Source organism: Labeo rohita, chromosome 24 (assembly GCF_022985175.1).
Source record: "Labeo rohita strain BAU-BD-2019 chromosome 24, IGBB_LRoh.1.0, whole genome shotgun sequence".
Taxonomy (NCBI): domain Eukaryota; kingdom Metazoa; phylum Chordata; class Actinopteri; order Cypriniformes; family Cyprinidae; genus Labeo; species Labeo rohita.
This window is the reverse complement of record NC_066892.1, coordinates 19,973,965-19,996,024: the sequence shown is the minus strand read 5'-3', so window position 1 is coordinate 19,996,024 and position 22,060 is coordinate 19,973,965. Positions and strand designations below refer to the sequence as shown.

The 22,060-nt window shown below is 35.3% G+C and overlaps 1 protein-coding gene across 8 annotated transcripts in view; it reads right to left on the bottom strand.

Annotated features, from left to right (window-relative positions):
* Positions 1-22,060, bottom strand: part of dlgap1b (discs, large (Drosophila) homolog-associated protein 1b) — a 138,756-nt gene that overhangs the window by 15,152 nt on the left and 101,544 nt on the right. For all 8 annotated transcript variants that reach the window (XM_051098116.1, XM_051098121.1, XM_051098119.1 and 5 more), the window contains 2 exons: positions 4,333-4,715; positions 3,983-4,065 (listed from right to left, as the gene is read on the bottom strand). In XM_051098116.1, coding sequence (XP_050954073.1) covers positions 3,983-4,065; positions 4,333-4,715 — 466 coding nt within the window. The remainder of the gene's footprint in view (positions 1-3,982; positions 4,066-4,332; positions 4,716-22,060) is intronic.

The following is a 22,060-nucleotide window of genomic DNA, read 5'->3' as shown; positions in this document are numbered from 1 at the left end:
TTAATTGTTATTATAAAAGTATGCACATGTAACGTGTAACAAGGACACCTTAAAATAATATGTTGGTGGCAGTAATCCATCACCATATTTTATACATTTCAATACTGAATGAAACATATTTACAATGTTTCAACATTAGCATAGCCTATTGCTAAGCTAATCACACAACACTCTACAATGCATAAAAATATGCATAGCATACATAAAAATTGGGTAAAATAGTCTGTTTTTGACAAAACAACTATTATACATTAGATATATTTTGTTTTAATAATATAATTATGTTGTTTTAATGACATATCTAGTTTTTATGAGAAAAAGTGTCGTCATAGCTGTTGTATTAACAAGACAATTATGTTGTTTTAACGAGAAAACATCTCTTATTATGAGAAAATGTCACTTAATAATAATTGTCATTTTAACGACATAACATCTTGTTATTACGACATAACTGAGTTGTTTTAATGACATCTTTTTTCGTTAAAACATCTTTTCTTGCTAAAACGACATCATCTCATTAAAACGTCATCTTTTATTGGTAAATGACATTTTCTCGGTAAAATGAGATGTTAATGAGAAAACATCTCTTTATTATGAGAAAAGATGTCGTTGTAACAATGTAATAATGTTGTTTTAACTACATAACATCTATTTTTTACAAGAAAAAATGTAATTTAAATGAAAAAACATCTCTTTATTACGAGAAAAAAAAATGTTGATTTAACAATATAATTATGTCGTTTCAATGACATAATTATGTCGTTTTAACACCATAACATCTTGTGTCGGCACTGATAGTTTTGTGGGCAGCACGCCGGCATACAGCGCCATTGTGCTTCGGGTGTCCCGTGTTCGAATCCCGACTCAAGGACCTTTCCTGATCCCGCCCCTCTCTCTCCCCCACTTCACTTCCTGTCATGTCTGACCTGTCCTACTACAATAAAGGCAACAATGCCAAAAATAAATCTTAAAAAAAACAAACAAACATAACATCTTGTTATTACGACATAAATTAGTGGAAAAAAATAATATGTGTGTGGCAGCAGTCCATCACCATATTTTATACATTTCAGTACTGACTAAAATATACTTACAATGTTTCAACATTAGCATAGCCTTTTGCTAAGCTAATCACACAATACTCTATAACGCATAAAAATATGTATAACGTCAAAAATATTGAGTAAAATAGTCTATTTTAATACACATTTTAGTACTGATTGGATTTTATTTTTAACCAATCCTTTATTTTTATCCAAACCAAAAATAAGCCTTCCAGTTCATTAGACGCTATAGGGAAACAACGAGAAGAATAACAACGTTCAGCAAACGGTAAAACTGTTCGCACTACAAACCAGTGTGCTCATAATTAAGATAATACATTAAAATAATATGGTAAGACACCAGTTTGCAATGTCAAGCAGCAAAACAAGATTGGGCCCGAAGCCACACCCATAAAATTTGCATATGGCCATGCCCAAAAAGGTGGATATTCTGATGTTAACATGCTAAGAGCTTAACACTGTAATGAGCAAATACTGGGTAAAATAATATATGCTAAATACCCTTTTTTTTATTACGGTGACGCATTGCCGCAACACACATATTATTTTTTTTCACTCAATTATGTCGTAATAACAAGATGTTTTGTCATTTTAACATCTTTTCTCATAATAACGAGATGTTTACTCGTTGTTAAAACATCTTTTTTCGGTAAAACAAAATTGTTTCTCATAAAAATGAGATGTTAACGAGAAAACATCTTGTTATTAGGAGAAAAGATGTCGTTTTAACAGGTTAATGTTGTTTTAACGACATAACATCTTACAAGAAAAGATGTTGTTTTAACAAGATAATTACGTTGTTTTAATGAGATAATTATTTTGTTTTAAGGACATAACATCTCTTTATTAGGACATAATTGAGTTGAAAAAATAATGTGTTTGTGGCAGCAATCCACCACTGTATTTTCTATATTTCAGTAATGAATGAAATATATTTACAATAGTTCAACATTAGCACAGCCTATTGCTAAGCTAATCACACAACACTCTATAAAGCATAAGCATATGCATAGCATACATAAATATTGGGTAAAATAGTCTATTTTAAACTAAACAATTTCTATATCTTTCAGTATTGAATGGAATTTATTCATAACCAATCCACCTTACACTGTAAAAAACAATTTGTTGAGTCAACTTAAAATAATTTGTAACCTGGCTGCCTTAAAATTTTAAGTTCAGTCAACTCAAAAAAAGTTTATTCAGCTTGAAATGTTAAATTATACTAAGTGACAACTTAGATATTTGAGTTGAACCAACTTAAAATTTTAAGGCAGCTGGGTTACTTACCCATCTGTTAAGTGTAGCAAACACAAATATCTCAGTTGTTACTTAGTACAACTTAACATTTCAAGTTGAATACACTTATTTTAGTTGACTGAACTTAAAATTTTAAGGCAGCAGTGTAACAAATTATTTTAAGCTGACTCAACAAATTGTGTTTTTATTTTTTACAGTGTATTCTTTAACGTTGAAGTAAACCTATGAGTGAGACTTCCGGTTCATTAGCCGATATAGGGAAATAACAAAAAGAATCACAGTAAATGCAGTAAGTGCAGTAAATGGTTAAAGTGTTTGCACTACAAACCAGAATGCTCATAATTAAGATAATACATTAAAATAATATGATAAGACACATCATTTTGCAATATCAAGCAGCAAAACAAGCTGTTTTGTACAGCTAAAAATAGCTGGATGTGGATGAGACCAACATTCGAAAAGATCGAAGTTTGTCAGGCTGCCACAGACACGTCCTCCAACGAAAACTCAAGATCTTCGCAATTTAATGTCACAAGGGGCTTTAGATTACACTGACCAAATTTGGTGTTGATCTGTTTAAATCTTTAAGAGAAAGGTTTCATGAGTTTCCGAGCATGTTTAGGCCGTCAAAAATGTGATTCATTTTGGAGAAAAAGGACAGTGCTCAGTGCTCAGGCCCTAAAAATAAAATTTAATGTTTGTTTTTTACTGAATGTAATACTTTCATAACACCATTTAGATTTTTTTTTTTCAATAAATAATGCATTATGGCATTATGTATCCAATGCTGTCTTCAAATCTGGCTAATACGTTGTCCATGAGGTACCAGTATTGGGAACATGTCTTCAAATGCTGCCTCCATAGACAGTTCACTAGCTTTTAGAACAGGGCAACTGACTCTAAACATAACTGACCTTCTATAAAACATCTGTTTATACACAGTATGTGTGTGTGAGTGTAACATATTTGTCCTGGCATTTGATCTGCACTCTTGAATAGCACTTTGGCTGTGAGATGGTGATTTTACGATGCTTTGGCTGGACCTATAGCAGAGCTTTAAGGGAAACAAACATCTAGCAGCTTCTACCTCCTCATGTCGTTATGTCCCTCCCTCTCACAGGGTGCTAAAACAGTGTCATCTGAGGGTGTGCGAGTCAGAGAAAGCAAAGAAAGCAAGAAAGAGAGAAGTGAGACAGGGGGTCGATACTTGACCATGTCTGTGACCCAGCAGCCTGCCTGCTTCATAATGGGCGCAGCAACAGATGGCCGTGCACGCACACATAGACACACCCGCATACACACACAGAGCAGCTGTCTCTCTGCCTCCCACTCCTTTACCCTTTCAGGAGGCCCCAGTGTCCAAACCACCATGATAGGGACAGCTGTGTGTGTGAAATAGAGACAGAGAATGGGAGGGTCTTTGTCACAGGAGCATGTGCTTGAAATGACAACTCTCTCTCTCTTTCACTTTCTTTCCTCTCTTCTCTTACACCTTCCATTCTTCAGAAACTTTCATAGTCACTATCCTCACATCTGTAATGTTTTCAGTGACTATCTTATTTGCATGAGTGTATGTTGGGAGTTACAGGATGGACATGTAATGGAATATGCTGCAGGGATGTGTGTGAGAGAGCTTGAGTGGGTGTAGATAAACTTACCATCTCTCCTCCTCTACTTGAATGCCGACCGACTGAAACTTGCAGTGCACTTCTGATTGGTTGGTTTCTTCAGGACCGTCCACCTAAACACAGACACACACACATTGGAATTGCAAACTGGCATACGCATCTTTTTTTGCCATATCTTTATTATATAGCATTATACCGTTCTGAAGGTTATGAGACATGGTCTGTTTATCCACATATATGAGTGGATGAATGTCTGTTGTTTACGTATTTCTTGTAAGCTGACACATAACTCTCTGTTTCCTGTTTTCTTTAGTTTTGCTTATACAATCTGTAACCCTATAGGTAACACAAATGTGTGTCTGTTAGTGTGTGTGGCGAACCTGTATCCCTATGGACAGGCACTTCCTGAGGGCATCTCTCTTAGCGTCCTGTGAGATGTGTGTTACGCTACTGGTGGCGGTGGCGATGGTAATGGTGCTGTTGGTCACATGCTGGCTGGCTGGGCCGTGGACTTGAGCGTTCGCTGCCTCGATGGCTGCTGTCAGGGCCTTCATGCTATCGATGCTCTCTGTGGAGTTGCTGAGGCCCGACTGGACCGCTGCTAAGGCCCGGTTAGTAGGACCAGCACCGGTGAGCTCATTGTAGGCATCTTGTGCTGATTCTGTGCTGCTCTGGGCTGTTATAGAGATGTATGGTCTGGTGGGTGTTGACCTGGGCGGGACTGGGGGCGGAGTTTTCTTGTAGGTGGTTATACATGATGATACTGTGGAGTAAGAGGAAGTGATAGGTTACTAAATGAACACTTGCACAATTAATTAGCGTATTTATCAGCTGACAAATTAATGGCAACATTAATAGTCAAAAGGGACACGACATAAAAAATGAACGTTAAGTTAACTTTTTAATTATTTGAAGTACTATAGAGAACAGAAATACAATATAGCAGAGAAGATCAGAGTAAAGTAGAGTTAACATTAGAACAGAATTGAGTAAAATACAGTAGAGTACAGAGGACTTGAGCGGAGTAGAATAGAACTGAGTAGAAGAGAATAAGGTATATTTGAGTACAGCAGAATATAATAGAGTACAATGGTGTAGAATAAAGTTGAGAATAGTAGAATCAAGTAAACTAATATAAACTATAGTAGAGTTTTTTAAAATTGGCATATAATACTATAGAGTTAGAACAGTACCAAATCCAATAAGGTAGAACAGAAAAGAGTTCTGTAAAGTGAAATAGAGTGAATATAAATTGTAATAATAAAACACCTGAGTACAGTAGAATTCACAGTGTGGTAGCATAAAGAGTAGAATAAGGACAACTAAAATAGAATTGAATAAAGTTGAGAAGAGTAGAATCAAGTAAATTAATATATACTATAATAGAGTTGAGTCAAATAGAATATGGCATAAACAGTAGAACAATTTACAACTGGCATATAATACTATAGAGTTAGAACATAGTTCAATCAAGTTGAACAGAACAGAGTTTGGTAAAACAGAGTGGATATAATATAAAACATAATAATAAAACAAATGAGTAGAGTAGAATTGAGAAAACTAAAAGATAAATGTTGATTAGAACGGCATAGAGAGTAGTAGAATAAAGAGTAGAATAAGGACAACTAAAATAGAATTGAATAGAGTCAAGAAAAGTAGAATCAAGTAAACGAATATATATTATAATAGAGTTGAGTTGAATAGAATCTGGTACAAACAGAAAATAATTTAAAATTGGCATATAATACTATAGAGTTAGAACAGAACATAATTCAACAAAGTAAAACAGAATAGAGTTCAGTAAAGTGAAATGGAGTGGAGATAATATAAAATGCAATAATAAAACAACTGAGTAGAATTCAGTAAACTAGAAGATAAAAGTAGTTTAAATCCGCATAGAGAGTAGCAGAATAAAGAGTAGAATACGGACAACTAAAATAGAACTGAATAAAGTTGAGAAGAGTAGAATCAAGTTAACAAATATATGCTATAACAGAGCTGAGTTGAATAGAATATGGTACAAACAGTAGAATAATTTAATATTGGCAAATAATACTATAGAGATATAATAGAACAGAACATAATTCAGTAAGGTGAACAGAATAGAGTAAAGTGAAACAGAGTGGATATAATATAAAACTTAAAACTACTGAGGGAGTAGAATTCTGTATTAAAGTCAATTAGAACTGCATAGAAAGTAGTAGAATAAACAGTAGACTAAGGACAACTAAAACAGACTTGAATAAGGTTAAGAAGAGTAGAATTAAGATGCAATGAATAGAATATGGTACAAAGAGTAGAATAATGTAAAATTGGCATATAATACTGTATGGTTAAAATAGAACATAATTCAATAAAGTAACACAGAATAGAGTTCAGAATATAAATCGCAATAAAAAACAACTGAGTAGAGTAGAATTCAGTAAACTAGAAGATAAATGTTGATTAGAACCACATAGAGAGCATTAGAATAAAGAGTAGAATAAGGACAACTAAAATAGAACTGAATAAGGTTGAGAAGAGCAGAATCAAGTAAACTAACACTATAATACAGTTGAGTTGATTAGAATATAGTACAAACAGTAGAATAATTCCAAACTGGCATATAATACTAATGATAAATGTTGATTAGAACCACACAGAAAGTAGAAAAATAGAATAGTAGAATAAAGAGTAGAATTAAAGTAGAATTAAATGGAGTTGAGTAGAGTTGAACAGAAAATGGGAGAAACAGTACGATAAGTAGTATAGTACAGAATATAGTGGTATATAACAGCATAAAGTTAGAGTAAAATGAAAAAAAAAAGAATAATAGAAAAGATTAGAACTAGAAGAAGTAGAACTGAATAAAATATAATATTCTACAGAATAGAGCTGAGCAGAGTGAACTAGTGTTGAGTACAGTGAAGAATACATTTGATTGGAATAGAATAATTTAAACATCAAAGAAAAGTTTTGAATAAAGCAGAATAGATTAGACTAGAATAGTTGTGTAGAGTTTAAAAAGTTTAGTATAGAAACAAGCAAAGAAAAATATCATGAAATACAATTGAGTAGAGCAGAAACAAGTAGAAGAGTGTTAGGTAGGCACTGTAACGTCAGAGTATAGTAGAGCATATTTAGAGTAGATTACTGTAAAGTATTGCAGAGTAAAACTACAAGGAGTTTGGCATTACTGTCCCAATATCATCCATCTATTTCTGCTCTCTCTGTTCTTCCTGCCTGTGTTGCTTAGAATAGCACAGCTGCTGGAGAAGACTAAACACTGTGTATGTGTGCGTGTGTGTGTGAATGTGTGTGTGCGTGCTCAGAGACTAAACAGTGGCAGTCCATTTTCTTACAGCTCCCTCATTTCCTGCTTTTGGCAGGAGCAGGTTAGTGCAAGCCCAGACACACGCACAAACACACACACATTACTCCTGAACACATGAAGGGAACGGATTAGATCGGAAGATCTCTCTTTTGCTTTATGACATCTGAGCGTACGAGAGCGTGTGTGCCAAAGTGCGTCTGTTTTAGATTACAGTACTGTAAGAAGATCATGCACTGTCTTTTAACAGCTCTCTCACACACAGAAGGGGATGTGGAACAGGTTTGTGACTCTGTGTGTCTGAATCTATGTAAACTGGGTCACAGTGCGCACGGAAAGTAGGCCAGGCTTTCTCTTTAAACTATTACGGCACCCGAGCCAGGCACTGCGTGTGCTTGTTCTCACCTGTGTGTATGAGCCTGTGTCATGTGTCAAGCGTGTATGTGTGTATGTGTGTGTTCCCTGACCCACCCAGTCCTGCGGTTTATTTCTAAAGCCTTTCCTCTCTCTCTCGCTCTCTCTTTCTGTGACAAAAGGCAAAGCATAGGTCAAATAGGCCAAAACATCCACCCACCTAGAGCCCTTTTAAACTACAGTCAGATGTGATTTTCCAAGCTGAAACAATATGGAATTTTTAATCTCATCACACACAAAATACTGTAGGAGCCTTGAGAATCTCATGGTCTTATGTCTGCTTTTAAATAAAACAGTAGTATTGTGAAATAGTATTATAATTTAAAACTATATTTTAAAATGTAATTTATTTCTGTGATGGAAAAGCTAAATTTTTAGCAGCATTGGTGCTCAAGAAACATTTCTTATTATCACTGTTGAAAACAGTTGCACTGCCTAATATTCTTGATCAATTTAATGTGTCTTTCCTGAATATAAGTAAATATCTTTAAGGAACAAAAACATAATGACCACAAACAGTGTTGTAAATTTAATCAAAAATAAAAATAACTTAATTTAAGCTTCATTTAACCTTCTAATTAAAAAAATATCTGCTAACAGAAACACACACGCAGATGCCCCGTCCTTACAAAGGCATGCCAGTGAGGTCAATGGGTTGTCTGGACTCCACAAAGTGAAGAGGAAGTCAGTTGCCAGAGAGCTGTCAAAGTCTTTTTAGAGGCTGAAACATCTTAAAAGTAGTGTTTTTACAACATGGGCCACCGCAGTATGATATATTCTCTAGGACCAGATGTGTAGGACGCATCCCATATGACTTTATTTTCACCTACACGCAAGCACACACAAAAAAAGGCATGGAATAAAAACAAGTCATGCCATGTTAGCAGCATTACTGACTACCTCACAGTTTCCACGGATACACTTTGATGTTTGGATCATGGAAGCGTCACGCCTCCAAAACCGCACACACACGCTCTCAAGGCCATCGTGTTTATCCAACAGTTGGGAAGTGGAGTGTGATACAGAATTCCTGAACTCCAGCAGGCAGGAACGGAGAAAGAAAAACTCCCTAAAATGTTTTCAGCCAACTTTCTCTCAACAAAACGGTCTTCACATCTGCCGCTCGTCTAACACCATCCGAGTGCTACTGCAAACAAATCCAAAAACTAATTTTGGGGATTGTAAGTTACACTCTTAAAAATAAAGGTGTCATAGAAGAACCTTTTTTGTCTAAATGGTTCCATAAACCATGGTTGCTTTCTGTTTCACAAAGTTTCTTTGGGCGAAAGAACGTTCTTTCGATTGTAAAAAGGTAAGAAAGAGATGTAAGGAAAATATTGCAAGGAAAATAAATACGGCATCGCGTTGTGGCTGCCTCACCACCTCGGGTGTGCATTATTTTCTAAGAATTCAAAGGACCGAAGTCAATTATTCCACTTATACTACAGTTACCAAACCTCAAGACATTGATCAGATGATATATTTCAAGGCATCCGTCCAGTTCTTGTCCTTAAAATGCTATTGTGAGTAGGATTACTTTCTTCTACGCATCTCATTCAACGCCTCCGTTGCTAATTCCAAAACGCCATTTTGGACCGATAAGGACACTTGAGCCGTTGATAGCAGACTAATGCAGTTAATAATGAAGTTTAAACAGACAGACAAGCAAACAGACGGAAAGAGAGAGAGAGATTAAAGGAGAAGTCCACTTCTAGAACAAAAATGTGCAGATAATGTACTCACCTCTTTGTCATCCAAGATGTTCATGTCTTTTTTTTTTTAAGCCGTTAAGACATTATGTTTGTTTTTGAGTTAAACATTTCAGGATTTTTCTCCATATAATGGACTGATATGGTGCCCTGATTTTGAACTTCCAAAATGCAGTTTAAATGCGGCTTCAAACGATCCCATATGCGGTTGTAAACGATCCCAGCCGAGAAAGAAGGGTCTTATCTAGCGAAACGATTGGTTATTTTCATTTAAAAAAACTACAATTTAAATACTTTTTTTAATCTCAAATGCTCACCTTGTCTTGCTCTCCCTGAACTCTGTGTATTCTGCCTCAAGACAGTTAGGGTATGTCGTATTTTGTCCCTCAACTTCAAAAATAATTTCAAAATCATCCTACATCACTGCAGAAGTACCGACCCAGTCTTTGCAAAGTGAACATGCAAAGAGGAGCAAACACCCTTAACAAAAAAAGGTAAAACAGTGATATAAGATGATTTCGAAGTTGAGGGAGAACATGAGATGGGAATTTTTCAACATAATCTAACTGTCATGAACTGGAAAAAACTGTTCAGGCAGAGTGAGACAAAACGAGCGTTTGACACTAAAAAGTATATAAATTTTACTATTTTTATGAAAATAACCGATCATTTCACTAGATAAGGCCCTTTTTCCTCGGCTGGGATCGTTTTCAACTGCATTTGGGATCGTTTGAAGCTGCATTTAAACTGCATTTTGGAAGTTCAAAATCAGGGCACCATATCAGTCCATTATATAGAGAAAAATCCTGAAATGTTTCCCTCAAAAAACAATTTCTTTACGGCTGAAGAAAGAAAGACATGAACATCTTGGATGACAAGGGGTGAGTACATTATCTGTCAATTTTTGTTCTGGAAGTGGACTTCTCCTTTAAGCTCTGAGTCTGTGCGTCTCTCAAACGTGATCGGCAGCAGTGTCTCTATTAATCAGTATTGCCAAGTCCGCGGTTTTCCTGCGGAATGCTAACGTGTGTGCAAACTGTATGTGTATGCGTCTGAAAGGGAGAGAGAGAGTGGAAGAAACAGAGTATATGCTTTCTGTACATAATAAAACGTCATTTTGTGGCAAAAACATGCAACTAATCTGTCGTTTTTATTCTACTGTTTACTATATGTATTTGTGTGGCCACTGTCATTGTGGGTTTTGGTTATTTTGCTGTTTTAGGTTGTTTAGGACCATTGAAATAACTGTGATATAGACATGTAATGCGGTCAAAAGTTGCATGGAACTACAGGGTTGCCAGGTTTTCACAACAAAACCCGCTCAATTGCTACTCCAAACTAGCCTAGTTGCGTTTCGAGGGGGTCTCCCATTCTGGGGGATAAAATATAAGTTTTTTTTGTCTGGGTTCCACTGGTAAATTTGTATTTTAGGGGCTAAATATTATGTTATTGGGGTCGCTTTAAACCACAGACATTAAAAACAATCCGCGGCAACAGTGTAAAAGTAGGTTAATTCCGCTGGAAAACCGTGGACTTGGCAACACTGTGGAACTACGTCCACCGTGCGTTTCCCTGAAAATAATGTACATCTTCAGAACATTCGTCAGCCAATCGGATTCAAGCATTCAGTGGCCCTGTCGTATAAGGTTCTTTAAAGAATGTTTGACTGAATGGTTCTTTGTGGAACCGAAAACGGTTCTTCTATGGCATTGCTGTTAAAGCACCCTTATTTTTACTTAACCTCTCCAAAAGTTTAGATCAAATCTGAGAGAAATGTGAAAAAAGGCTTCTGAAATGGCAGGTCCACACTGAATAAATATGAAATAGTGTTTTCTTTACCAAACGTACTCCAATTACCTTTTACAACTTCCCAAAATCACTTGTACAGTGTATTTTTGTAGCAATTCGGCCAGTTGGTTGAACATTAATTGGCTGCGTTCTTGGCCGATAAAGCATTTCTCATTTCAAAAGAGCGAAAGAATGAGCGAGAGGTTAAAGAGGAGGAGGAGAGGGACTCTGTGAATGACAAAACCCCTTTTGGCCCCCGGCCCACAAACTCCTCTTTGTGAAGGCGCTTCAAACGAGCGACCGACAGAGGAGTGTGAATGGTGAATCTCCTGGCTAAAAAACACACTACCCCCCGCCCGGGACAGCGCTGTATCAAAGACGGCCCCTGCTCAACCCCCTCTCCACTCCTTCACTGCCCCCCTCTATCATCCATTCATCCCTTCTTTTCGGCCCCTGCCTCGAGAAACTCCCCTTTCGGCCTCATGCTTCATTAGGAGGGGAGATTGAACGCACCTCTGGGCATGTTGACGGCTGGACGCGGAGGAAACCAATGGGAGTGTGTGAGGGCTTGTGTGCTGGAAGTGACAAAAACGCTAAAACTCATTCAAACAGGTTAGTTGGGCTCCCTCTAGTAGATGCCAAGGGAATTATCAGAAAAACACAAAGCGTTATAAAGCCAAAGGAGGGGCCGCAGAGTGTTTTTGTGTGTGTGTGTAAGCAGGCCAGGGTGCAGAATGACAGTTCGGCCCAGCTGCCGTGTATTTAGAAAGGGGCTGGTCACTGTTCGTTTTTCTCTCCCTCTCCGTCCCTTGCTCTCGCTCTCTTTCCACAACCAGCTGGAGTCCTTTGTGATAGTGTAGCCGTGGAAACAGGGAAGAACATGAAATCCGTGGCCTTTCTATAAAACAGTGTGTGCGTGTGTGTGTAAAAAAACAGAAAGAAATAAAAATAGACCACCAGGCTAGTCACTGTTGAACTAAATGTTCAGTGTTTTTTAGAAAATGCACATTGACGCGGTTGTGACTGCTAACTATAAACTGTCTGAGTGGATGTGTTTACTAACAGTGAGCGTGACCTACTTTCGCTTGTCCTAAGTTCATACACATGGCCAGTTTCACCGCTGTCAATCAGTGACAAACACACCCATACATGCTTACAAACAAACACACGCGCATGCACCAACACTTGGCCAGCAGGTGACAAATGAAGTGTCATAATCACAGTGCAAAGTAGAAATAAATCTCAGACCAGACAGGTTATGGCAGTTTATTAAGGTAAGTGGAAGATTATGAATGTGGTTTAGGAAAAAAAAACATTTTAAAAAATAAATAAAATAAAATAAATGAGATTATGAATGTGGCTTATAAATTTTTAAAAATGAAAATAGAAAAGAAAAATAAACCAAAGTCAAACAAAAAACAATTTTTCATTCTGGATGCAGATATATATACACTACCAGTCAAAAGTTTGTGAATGGTAAGATTTTTTAAATGTTTTTTTTTTAAGAAGTCTCTTCTGCTCACCATGCTTGCATTTATTTGTTCCAAAGTACAGCAAAAATAGTAATATTTTGAAAATTGTTCAGTAATATTTTGAAAATAACTCTTTTCTATTTGAATATATTTTAAAATGCAACGTATTCCTGTGATCAAAGCTAAATTTTCAGCATCATTATTCCAGTCTTCAGTGTCACATGATCCTTCAGAAATCATTCTAATATGCTGATTTGCTGTTCAAGAAACATTTTTTATTAGGGTGGTTTAATGATGAATCAAGATTAATTGCATCCAAAATAAAAGTTTTTGTTTACATAATATATGTGTGTGTATTGTGTATATTTATATAAATACACACACATCCATGTATATTTAAGAAAACTATGCTATGTATATATTTAACAATATTTATATATAATACCTATTATATGAATATAAATATTTACATGTAAATATAAATATAAATTTTCAAAATATATACATACGTGTGTATTTATATATACATAAGAAATATAGACAGTATACACATATATTATGTAAACAAAAACTTATTATGGAAGCAATAAATCATGATTAATCATTTAACAGCATTATTTTTATTAACATTATTATTATCAATATTTAAAACAGCTGAATACATTTTTTAAGGATGCTTTGATGAATAGAAAGATCCAAAGATTAGCATTTATCTGAAATATAAAGTGTTTGTACATTATACACGATACCATTCAAAAGCTCGGAGTCCATATAAGTTTTTTTGGGGGAAAGAAATTATAGAAATTAATATTTAGCAAGGATGCTTTAAATTGATCAAAAGTGTTGATAAAGACATTTTTAACATTATAAAAGATTTCTATTTCAGATAAATGCTGTTCTTCTGAAATTTCTATTAATCAGAAAAACCTGAAAAAATTCTACTCAGCTTTTTTCAACATAATAATAATAATAATAATAATAATAATAATTTTTTTTTTTTTTGTTTTTTGAGCAGCAAATCAGAATATCAGAAAGATTTCTGGAGGATCATATGACTGGAGTAATGATGCTAAAAATTCAGCTTTGAAATCACAGAAATAAATTACATTTTAAAATATATTCAAATAGAAAACAGTTATTCTAAATAGTACAAATATTTCAACATTTCACTGTTTTTGCTTTACTATGGATCAAATAAATGCAGGCTTGGTGAGCAGAAGAGACTTTTTTAAAAAACAAAAATGCTTACTGTTCAAGAACTTTTGACTGGTAGTGTATATCATTTTAATTAAATTTAAGTATTAATTACTGAACTGAATGCCAAATTATGCATTTGTGCCAAATGCCAAATATTAAAACTAAATAAAAAAAATAACGGATTTTGTTTCTGGATATAGAAAATAAAAAAACACAAACAAGATAATATATATTTTAAGTTATATATTATGTTCCCGATTGTACAAAATAAAAAAACAACACAAATAAAATTAAATTAAACTTTTTTTTTCCAATGCAAAGCTAATGAGCCTTGAAACTTTAACTTCAGTCTTCAAAGTTAGTGGGAGTAGGTATCTGCAGGGGTGCAGGGTCTTAACTTAGGTGATGAATATCTTTTTCTATAGTCTGTAAAAACAGACATGCCCTGGAGGAGGACAAGAGAGGCAGGGATGAATGAGGAAAGAGAGAGAGAGAGAGAGAGAGAGAGAGAGAGAGAGAGAGAGAGAGAGAGAGAGAGAGAGTAAAAGAGGATGAGATTAGTTTTAGTGGCCCATTTGCTTTAGTTCCTGTCAGAGCATTCCTGACATCAGTCAAAGTGAGAACACACACACAAACACCAAAACAAACCCATCCCGAACTAGGATACACAAAGACATAATAAAACCGCGAGACACAACCAACATGAAAGAAGTCTAAAATTATAATTTAATACACACGCACACTCCTGACTCACAAATGAGCTCCCTTCAAAGCTCAGTTCTTCCCTCAAACTCCCCGTGTTTGAATGAGACGTCTACATACCTGTCTGATTACACATCTGCCTGGGACGGGTCACAGAGTGTGTGTGTTTGTGTATTTGCATAAGGATAGATGCATCCTGCATTGCTCTTTTCCAGGAATTAAACACAACTGACAGGATGACATGCACATCCATATTTACTTATCTAGATGAGAACATACTGGTACTAACTCTAATTAGCTGTATTCTCACTATTGACTAATTATTAAAGGAGAAGTCCACTTCCAGAACAGCAATTTACAATAATTTACAATTTACATAATTTACTCACCCCCTTGTCATCCACGATGTTCATGTATTTCGTATTAGTCGTAAAGAAATTATGTTTTTGAGGAAAACATTTCAGCATTTTTCCCCATATAATGGACTGATATGGTGCCCTGATTTTGAACGTCCAAAAGGCAGTTTAAATGCAGCTTCAAACGATCCCAAATGCGGTTGTAAACGATCCCAGCCGAGGATGAAGGGTCTTATCTAGCGAAACAATTGGTTATTTACATTAAAAAAATACAATTTAAATACTCTTTATTCTCAAACGCTCCTCTTGCCTTGTAGTCCTTGAACTCTGTATACTCTGGCTCAAGACCGTTAGGGTATGTCAACAAACTCCGACCATATTTTCTCCCTCAACTTCAAAAATAATTTCAAAATCATCCTACATCATTGCAGAAGCTCAGACCCAGTCTTTGCAAAGTGAACATGCAAAAAAGATCAAACACCCTTAACAAAATGGTAAAACAGCGATATAGGATGATTTTGAAGTTGAGGGAGAACATGAGATGGGTTTTTTTTTTGACATACCCTAACTGTCATGAACCGGAACAAAAGCAGTCCAAGCAGAGTAAGACAAGACGAGCGTTTGGCTTTAAAAAGTATATAAATTGTATTATTTTTTATTAAAATAACTGATTGCTACGCTAGATAAGACCCTTCTTCCTCGGCTGGGATCGTTTACAACCACATTTGGGATCGATTGAAGCCGCATTTAAACTGCCTTTTGGACGTTCAAACTCAGGGCACCATATCAGTCCATTATATGGGGAAAAATGATGAAATGTTATCCTCAAAAAACATAATTTTTTTCGACTGAAGAAAGAAAGACATGAACATCGTGGATGACAAGGGGGTGAGTAAATTATTTGTAAACTGTTGTTCTGGAAGTGGACTTCTCCTTTAACTACCACTTTGCCTAAATAAACTAATTTGCTTCTTATTAATAGTTAGTAAGGTAGATGTTAAAGGAGAAGTCCACTTCCAGAACAACAATTTACAAATAATTTATTTACCCCCTTGTCATCCAAGATGTTCATGTCTTTCTGTCTTCAGTTGCAAATAAATTATGGTTTTTGAGGAAAACATTCCAGGATTTTTCTACATATAATGGACTTCATTGGTGCCCCAATTTTGAACTTCCAAAATGCAGTTTAAATGCGGCTTCAAACGATCCCAAATGCGGTTGTAAACAATCCCAGCTGAGGAAGAAGGGTCTTATCTAGTGAAACAATCAATACAAGTATAAAAAATACATTTTTTTATATATTTTAAGCACAAATGCTCGCGTAGCACAGGCTCTGGGATGCTCAAAAACCATAATTTCTTCACAACTGAAGACAGAAAGACATGAACATCTTGGATGACAAGGGGTGAGTACATTATTTGTAAATTCTTGTTCTGGAAGTGGACTTCTCCTTTAAATTTAGGTATGGTGTTTGATTAAGGGATCTAATTTATAGTTTAATTTACAAAATATGTATATATAAAAGCTAAAGTCATCTGTAGCTATGAAAAGTATGAACGTAGTGTGTTTGTGTTTATTTGAAGGTCTTTAGGGTCGAGATCTTGTACATCTTAAGAGGTCAGAGGCCTGACACTCATGCATTTACATCTAAATACAAAGGAATGTGGTCAAAAGTTCACACCCCAACTTATATATGCAGCACACCCAGCACGTAACTTATGGGACGAGCCATGAACAAATTGGAATAAATGTACTGTCATCTGAGCAGCAGTACTGATTTTAATCCAACCAACTTTCCATCTGACTAACCACCCTAATAATCACCCGTAACTCACCTATCTCTCTTTCCTTCTCTCTTTTCCCCCTCTCCCCATGCGGTTTGTTCTCTTTATGCTTTGTGTCTCCAGGTTTGACCTCTGACCCCTGGTATCCTGTGAGAGGGGGTTGGGGAAAGAACCCGGTTGTGTGTGGCGGAGAAATGTGTGTGTTGTATGTGTCAGTGCAGGTTTTGGGTTATTCCAAGAGTAAAGTGGTCTTTAGGAGACTTAAGAGACCCCCGACACTCTCACACGCACACACACACGGGGTTGGGGGTGAGTGGGCAAGAATGCAAGGAACAAACGAGGAGCCCGGCAGGAGTGCAGGAATGCAATGCATTGTGTTACAAAGACTTCCTAAACTACTAAACTAAGTAGAACCACACACACACACACACACACCTCTTCCCATAAAATCATTGAGTCAATCTAAATGGCATGTTGTAATTTTTGGCTTTTTATAAATGCATGTTTTGAGATTTCAGTGCTGAAGTGATATATGCCATTAAAGGACCCTCCCAAAACATTTAGGGGCAAAAAACACACACGCACAGACACAGAGGACCCTTTCTGGAAGAGAAGAGATGGTCTGTAATTAAGGTTTGCCCCACCCTCGCGGTGAAAACCTAAACCATCCAACATACTCACACACACACACCAACATACACGAGGAGAGGAGAGGAGAGCAGAGGAGAGGAGAAGAAAAGAGTTTCCTGTAGCAGGCAGTGTGACAGGATCATGTCAACGACCGCACTTCCTTTCTGTGTGGCCTGAATCAAAGCATAGTGATTCTCAAAGAGAGGCCGTTAAGTTGTAATTACGTAAAGTGCACGGTCATCAAACAGTCAAGAGAACTCAGAATCACTCTCTAAAAACAGACACCACTAGTTTCTGAAAAAAATGTCATTTAACAGTTAGTGTGTTTTCTTAAATCTTAAATCAGATAATGAATATTTAATTGACACTGTAACAAGCAATGTTAGATGTTACAATCTACAATGACAGACCACATTCCACTAGATTTTGTAAGGGTTTTGACTTAAGGCTCCAGCATGGGTCAGAATGATCCATTGTGTAGCTATCGCCACCTACAGGATGGAAATTAAAGTGTTTTTTCCCAACACTGGAATGCACACCAAACATGTACCACTTTTTTTTTTTTACAGCATTAACAAACAAAACACTAGAAAGCTATATATGTACATATGTACAATATATTATTATATTGAATATATTCAAATATATTTTAAATAGTAAAAATATTTCAAAATGTTACTGTTTTTGCTGTACTTTGGATCAAATAAATGCAGGCTTGGTGAACCCTGTTCAAAAACTTTTGACTGGTAATATATGTAATATTTTAAAAGAAGTCTCTAATGCTCACACAGGCTGCAATTTCTATTTAAATATATTTTAAAATGTAGTTTATTCCTGCAAAGCTTAATTATCACCAGCCATGAATACAGACTTCAGAACACCAGTGTCGAATCATTACAATATGCTGGCTTGCAAAACCGTGATATTTTTTTTAATAGACATTTCAAAAGAACAACATTTATTTGAACAAATTGTAAATGCATTTACTTTCTTCTGATCAACTTAATGCATCCTTACTGAATAACTAATAAGTAAAAACTCTTGCTGACCCCAAACTTTTAAATGGTTTTGTATTATAATACATATTATAACAATTAATTCTGATTATTTTAATTTGAGTCTTATTTCAGTAAAGAGCTCTTAAAGGTTAAATCGTTGCTGTAATTTTGTGCTTTAAGGTGGAGGATGGCAAAAGTTATTAAAAATCTAAAACAGGCTCAAATAAGCACCTACAATTAAATATCCAATACTGGTTGATAGAAATACTGGCTGGTATCCAATATGGTCCAGATATATAGTGGATCTACATTTTACCATGGTAAATCCTCTCATATACATAGATGGGCCATTCGACAGAATTGTTGCCGTTGGAAACGTTTTGTTTTTCCAAAAAAATTGTATGTATGCAAATTGTATAATATCCAAGGTACACATTTCTAGCAACTGTGCAGTTAATTGTCATATTGTATTTTCAGAAAGATTTGGAATATTTGTCCTCTCCTCAAATTCACCAAACTACCGGAACACAGTAATAATAATTTAATGAGAAGGGTCATATTGCCTATTTAGATTTTTGTTTACATCTAGATTGTAAATATATGTTTTAGCTTTTTTTTTTTCAGAGGTAAATCCATAACAATTACATTTCAAGTGTAATTTATCACATCTGTTGTATTTTGAATCCAATTTTTCTTTGTAAAAGGCAAAAAGTTGGTCAAACTGATTTCAAACTTAAGGTTTGGTTTGGTTTAATGTATATTCATATTAGTATGAATATACATTAAACCAAAAATTATCATAACATCTTGGTTTAATGTATATTCATATTAGTATGAATATACATTAAACCAAAAACTATCATAACATCTTAGTTGATAACTCAGTATACTTTATTTCTGACAAAACATCCCATGTTTCGGTAGTGACAGCACATTTTTGGTAGTGACTGTAATGCTTTGGTTACGACCACGTCGCATTACAGAATTTTAACTCACATACTAAAACACTACTAAAACATACTAAAATAAAAAAAATGCATAACTGTACTACAATTTTGTTTATTTCCCACAAATATGAGGATTATGTGTTCCTTTTTGTCACTACCGAAACAATGATGACATGTTTCGGTGGTGACTGTTTCAGTAGTGACAATTATATGGGTTAACAACCAACTAAAAAAGATGTCACTCTGTGAAACTCCACCAAATGTTTGGGTGGAGACAATTTTAGATACTTTTGAACCTAGCTCAAAGATGCTTATCAGCACATGGTTAGCTAGCACTAGGGCACACATATGAAAACTACATGTTATGGAATAACTCTGAAAAAAGTGTGCTTAACTGCAGAAAAAAGGTGTTCGGTAGTGACATTCACTAAAGTTACACACAGATTTTTAGACTTTCGAACACATTTACCTTAAAATGATGAGACCTATCTACTCACACCTTGTAGGTATGTGAGAGGGAGACAGAAATATTTCCTGATCATAAATTTATGGGTGTTTTTAAAATCAGTCTCGGCCAATAGACTAAAAACATACACTGTTACGGTAGTGACAATGAAAAATGTGGGATACATTTTTACAGTGTAAAGTTTCATAATTAAAAAAAATAAAATAAATATTAGCATCACTTTTAAAAAAAAAAAAAAATCTATCTATCTATCTATCTATCTATATATATATATGTGTGTGTGTGTGTGTGATTTTAACATCACTTTTTAAAAGAATCAAAAAGATATTTTTAAAAACAACAATTGAAAAAAAGTACAAACATTATTTTAATATCATTTTCATAAGTCGAAATGTAGGAGTTAGGGTTCTGGACAGCCACCTGCCAATTGAAAGTACCCAATAAATGATGATTTAATATATATTAAGCTTACTAATATATTAAATATTATTGTGGGTTTTAATAGATAATAGAAGGATCTTAATAAATATCTAAGATTTTAATACTTACATGCTTTTTAAATGTGTTTTTTGGTTGTGGGACATCAGTTTGCACCAACTCTGTAGAATGGCCCAGATAATAACAGTATAGTGTACAGTAAAAAAAAATCCATTGTATTATTTGCTTCCTAAACCTGATAAGACCAATGCCAGTAATAATAATAATAATAAAACAAACACAACTATTTTTACTACCCCATATCAAATTATACCCTTACATACTTAATCAGGACCTCACTGTCAATTTCAGTAAGTTTAAATATGGTATGTGCGTGTAAAACTGAACCAGAAATGCATTAGATCACCTCCTCTGTAATGCCTATTAAAAGGTAAGCTTCAGGTCATAGGTTTACAGGAGGGATTCACATGAAAGCTCTGAGATTATGTGTGTTTGTGTATTTTTCTGCATGCCCACACTAGTAGAGCATTTCAGACAGAATGTTCATTCTGTCGCTTTCTCACTGACACCCTCTTTCATGTCTCTTTCTCTCACATACACATATATACTTACATCGTCTGATTAACTACGGGGAGGAAGAGGAAATCATATAAATCTTAGAGCTTTGAGACATGAAGTTTAAGTATAAATCAGCACAGCACCTTTCATGGTGAGTGAGGGGAGGGCCTGAAAGGAAATGATTATCTGTGCGGCTAAGAGAGAGAGAGAGAGAGACGGTGACTGAGGAAGGGAGGGAGAGAGAGAGAGGAAGAAAAGTAGCAAGACTGTTTAACTGAAATGTCTCACTGAGTGATTTGTGAAGTCTGGAGAGATGGGCTGTCCTACAGCCACACACACATAAACTCATTTTCTCAAAGCAAAACTAGCACCCATAACTATTTATACTTTGATATGAGTATGCAGTGCACATAATTGCTGCAAAAATCACTACTTGGACTATGTCCCAAAGTGCGTTTTTTACACAACTTTAAAATATTACATCTAAGAATACAGCCATGTGACCACTGTTTTTAATTGATATAAAGTTGAAAAGGCAACTATTATAAAATATAGACCAATAGATGCTATAGAAATAATACTATAACAACACTGAATATGGTTTAATTGACTGTTATATTTATATTAATACAATAATCGCTGGATACTGTGAACTGCATCATCCTCTGACATGATTCTCCCTTATATTCTCACGTAGGCAGCATGTTATTTCAAACACGTGCTTTCTCCACTCTCTCTTTGTACTACACCGCCCTCTAGTGCACATTAACAACACAATATGCTTTTTCAACGGGTTTAACTACATTACAATTACATTAAATGGACGACGATGACCATTTTTTGTCCTTTGCAAGAATTCAGCCTTGAGTGCAAAAATATTGATTGTCTCTTATTACTGCATAGGATTTTTATTATTTTTTGAATCAATATTAAAGTCACCTGGTTTGATGTAATGAAAGTAGGCCTATAATCGATAATGCTGAGATCATATCGAAGTGAGTGTCTGCATTGATCGACTTCACTAGAGGGTTTGTTTATGATATCACTGCTGCCATCTTTGGCATTCTGAGTCAGCCCCATTCACAGTTTCATTACACATTTCTCCTGTCAGAAAGGATGACATCGAGATGAGCTCAAACGCCAATAACGCACACAGCTCTATAGACTTCATCAAAACAATTTCAACCTCTAATAAAAATGAGACTAATTGAGCAAAACAAAAACAAGAGAGAGATCACCCACACTTTATGTTGCAGTCGTATTAACGAAATTAAATTTTTGTCCCACATCAGTCTACACTCCATACACCATAATGACAAAGTAAAAAAAAAGATTTGTG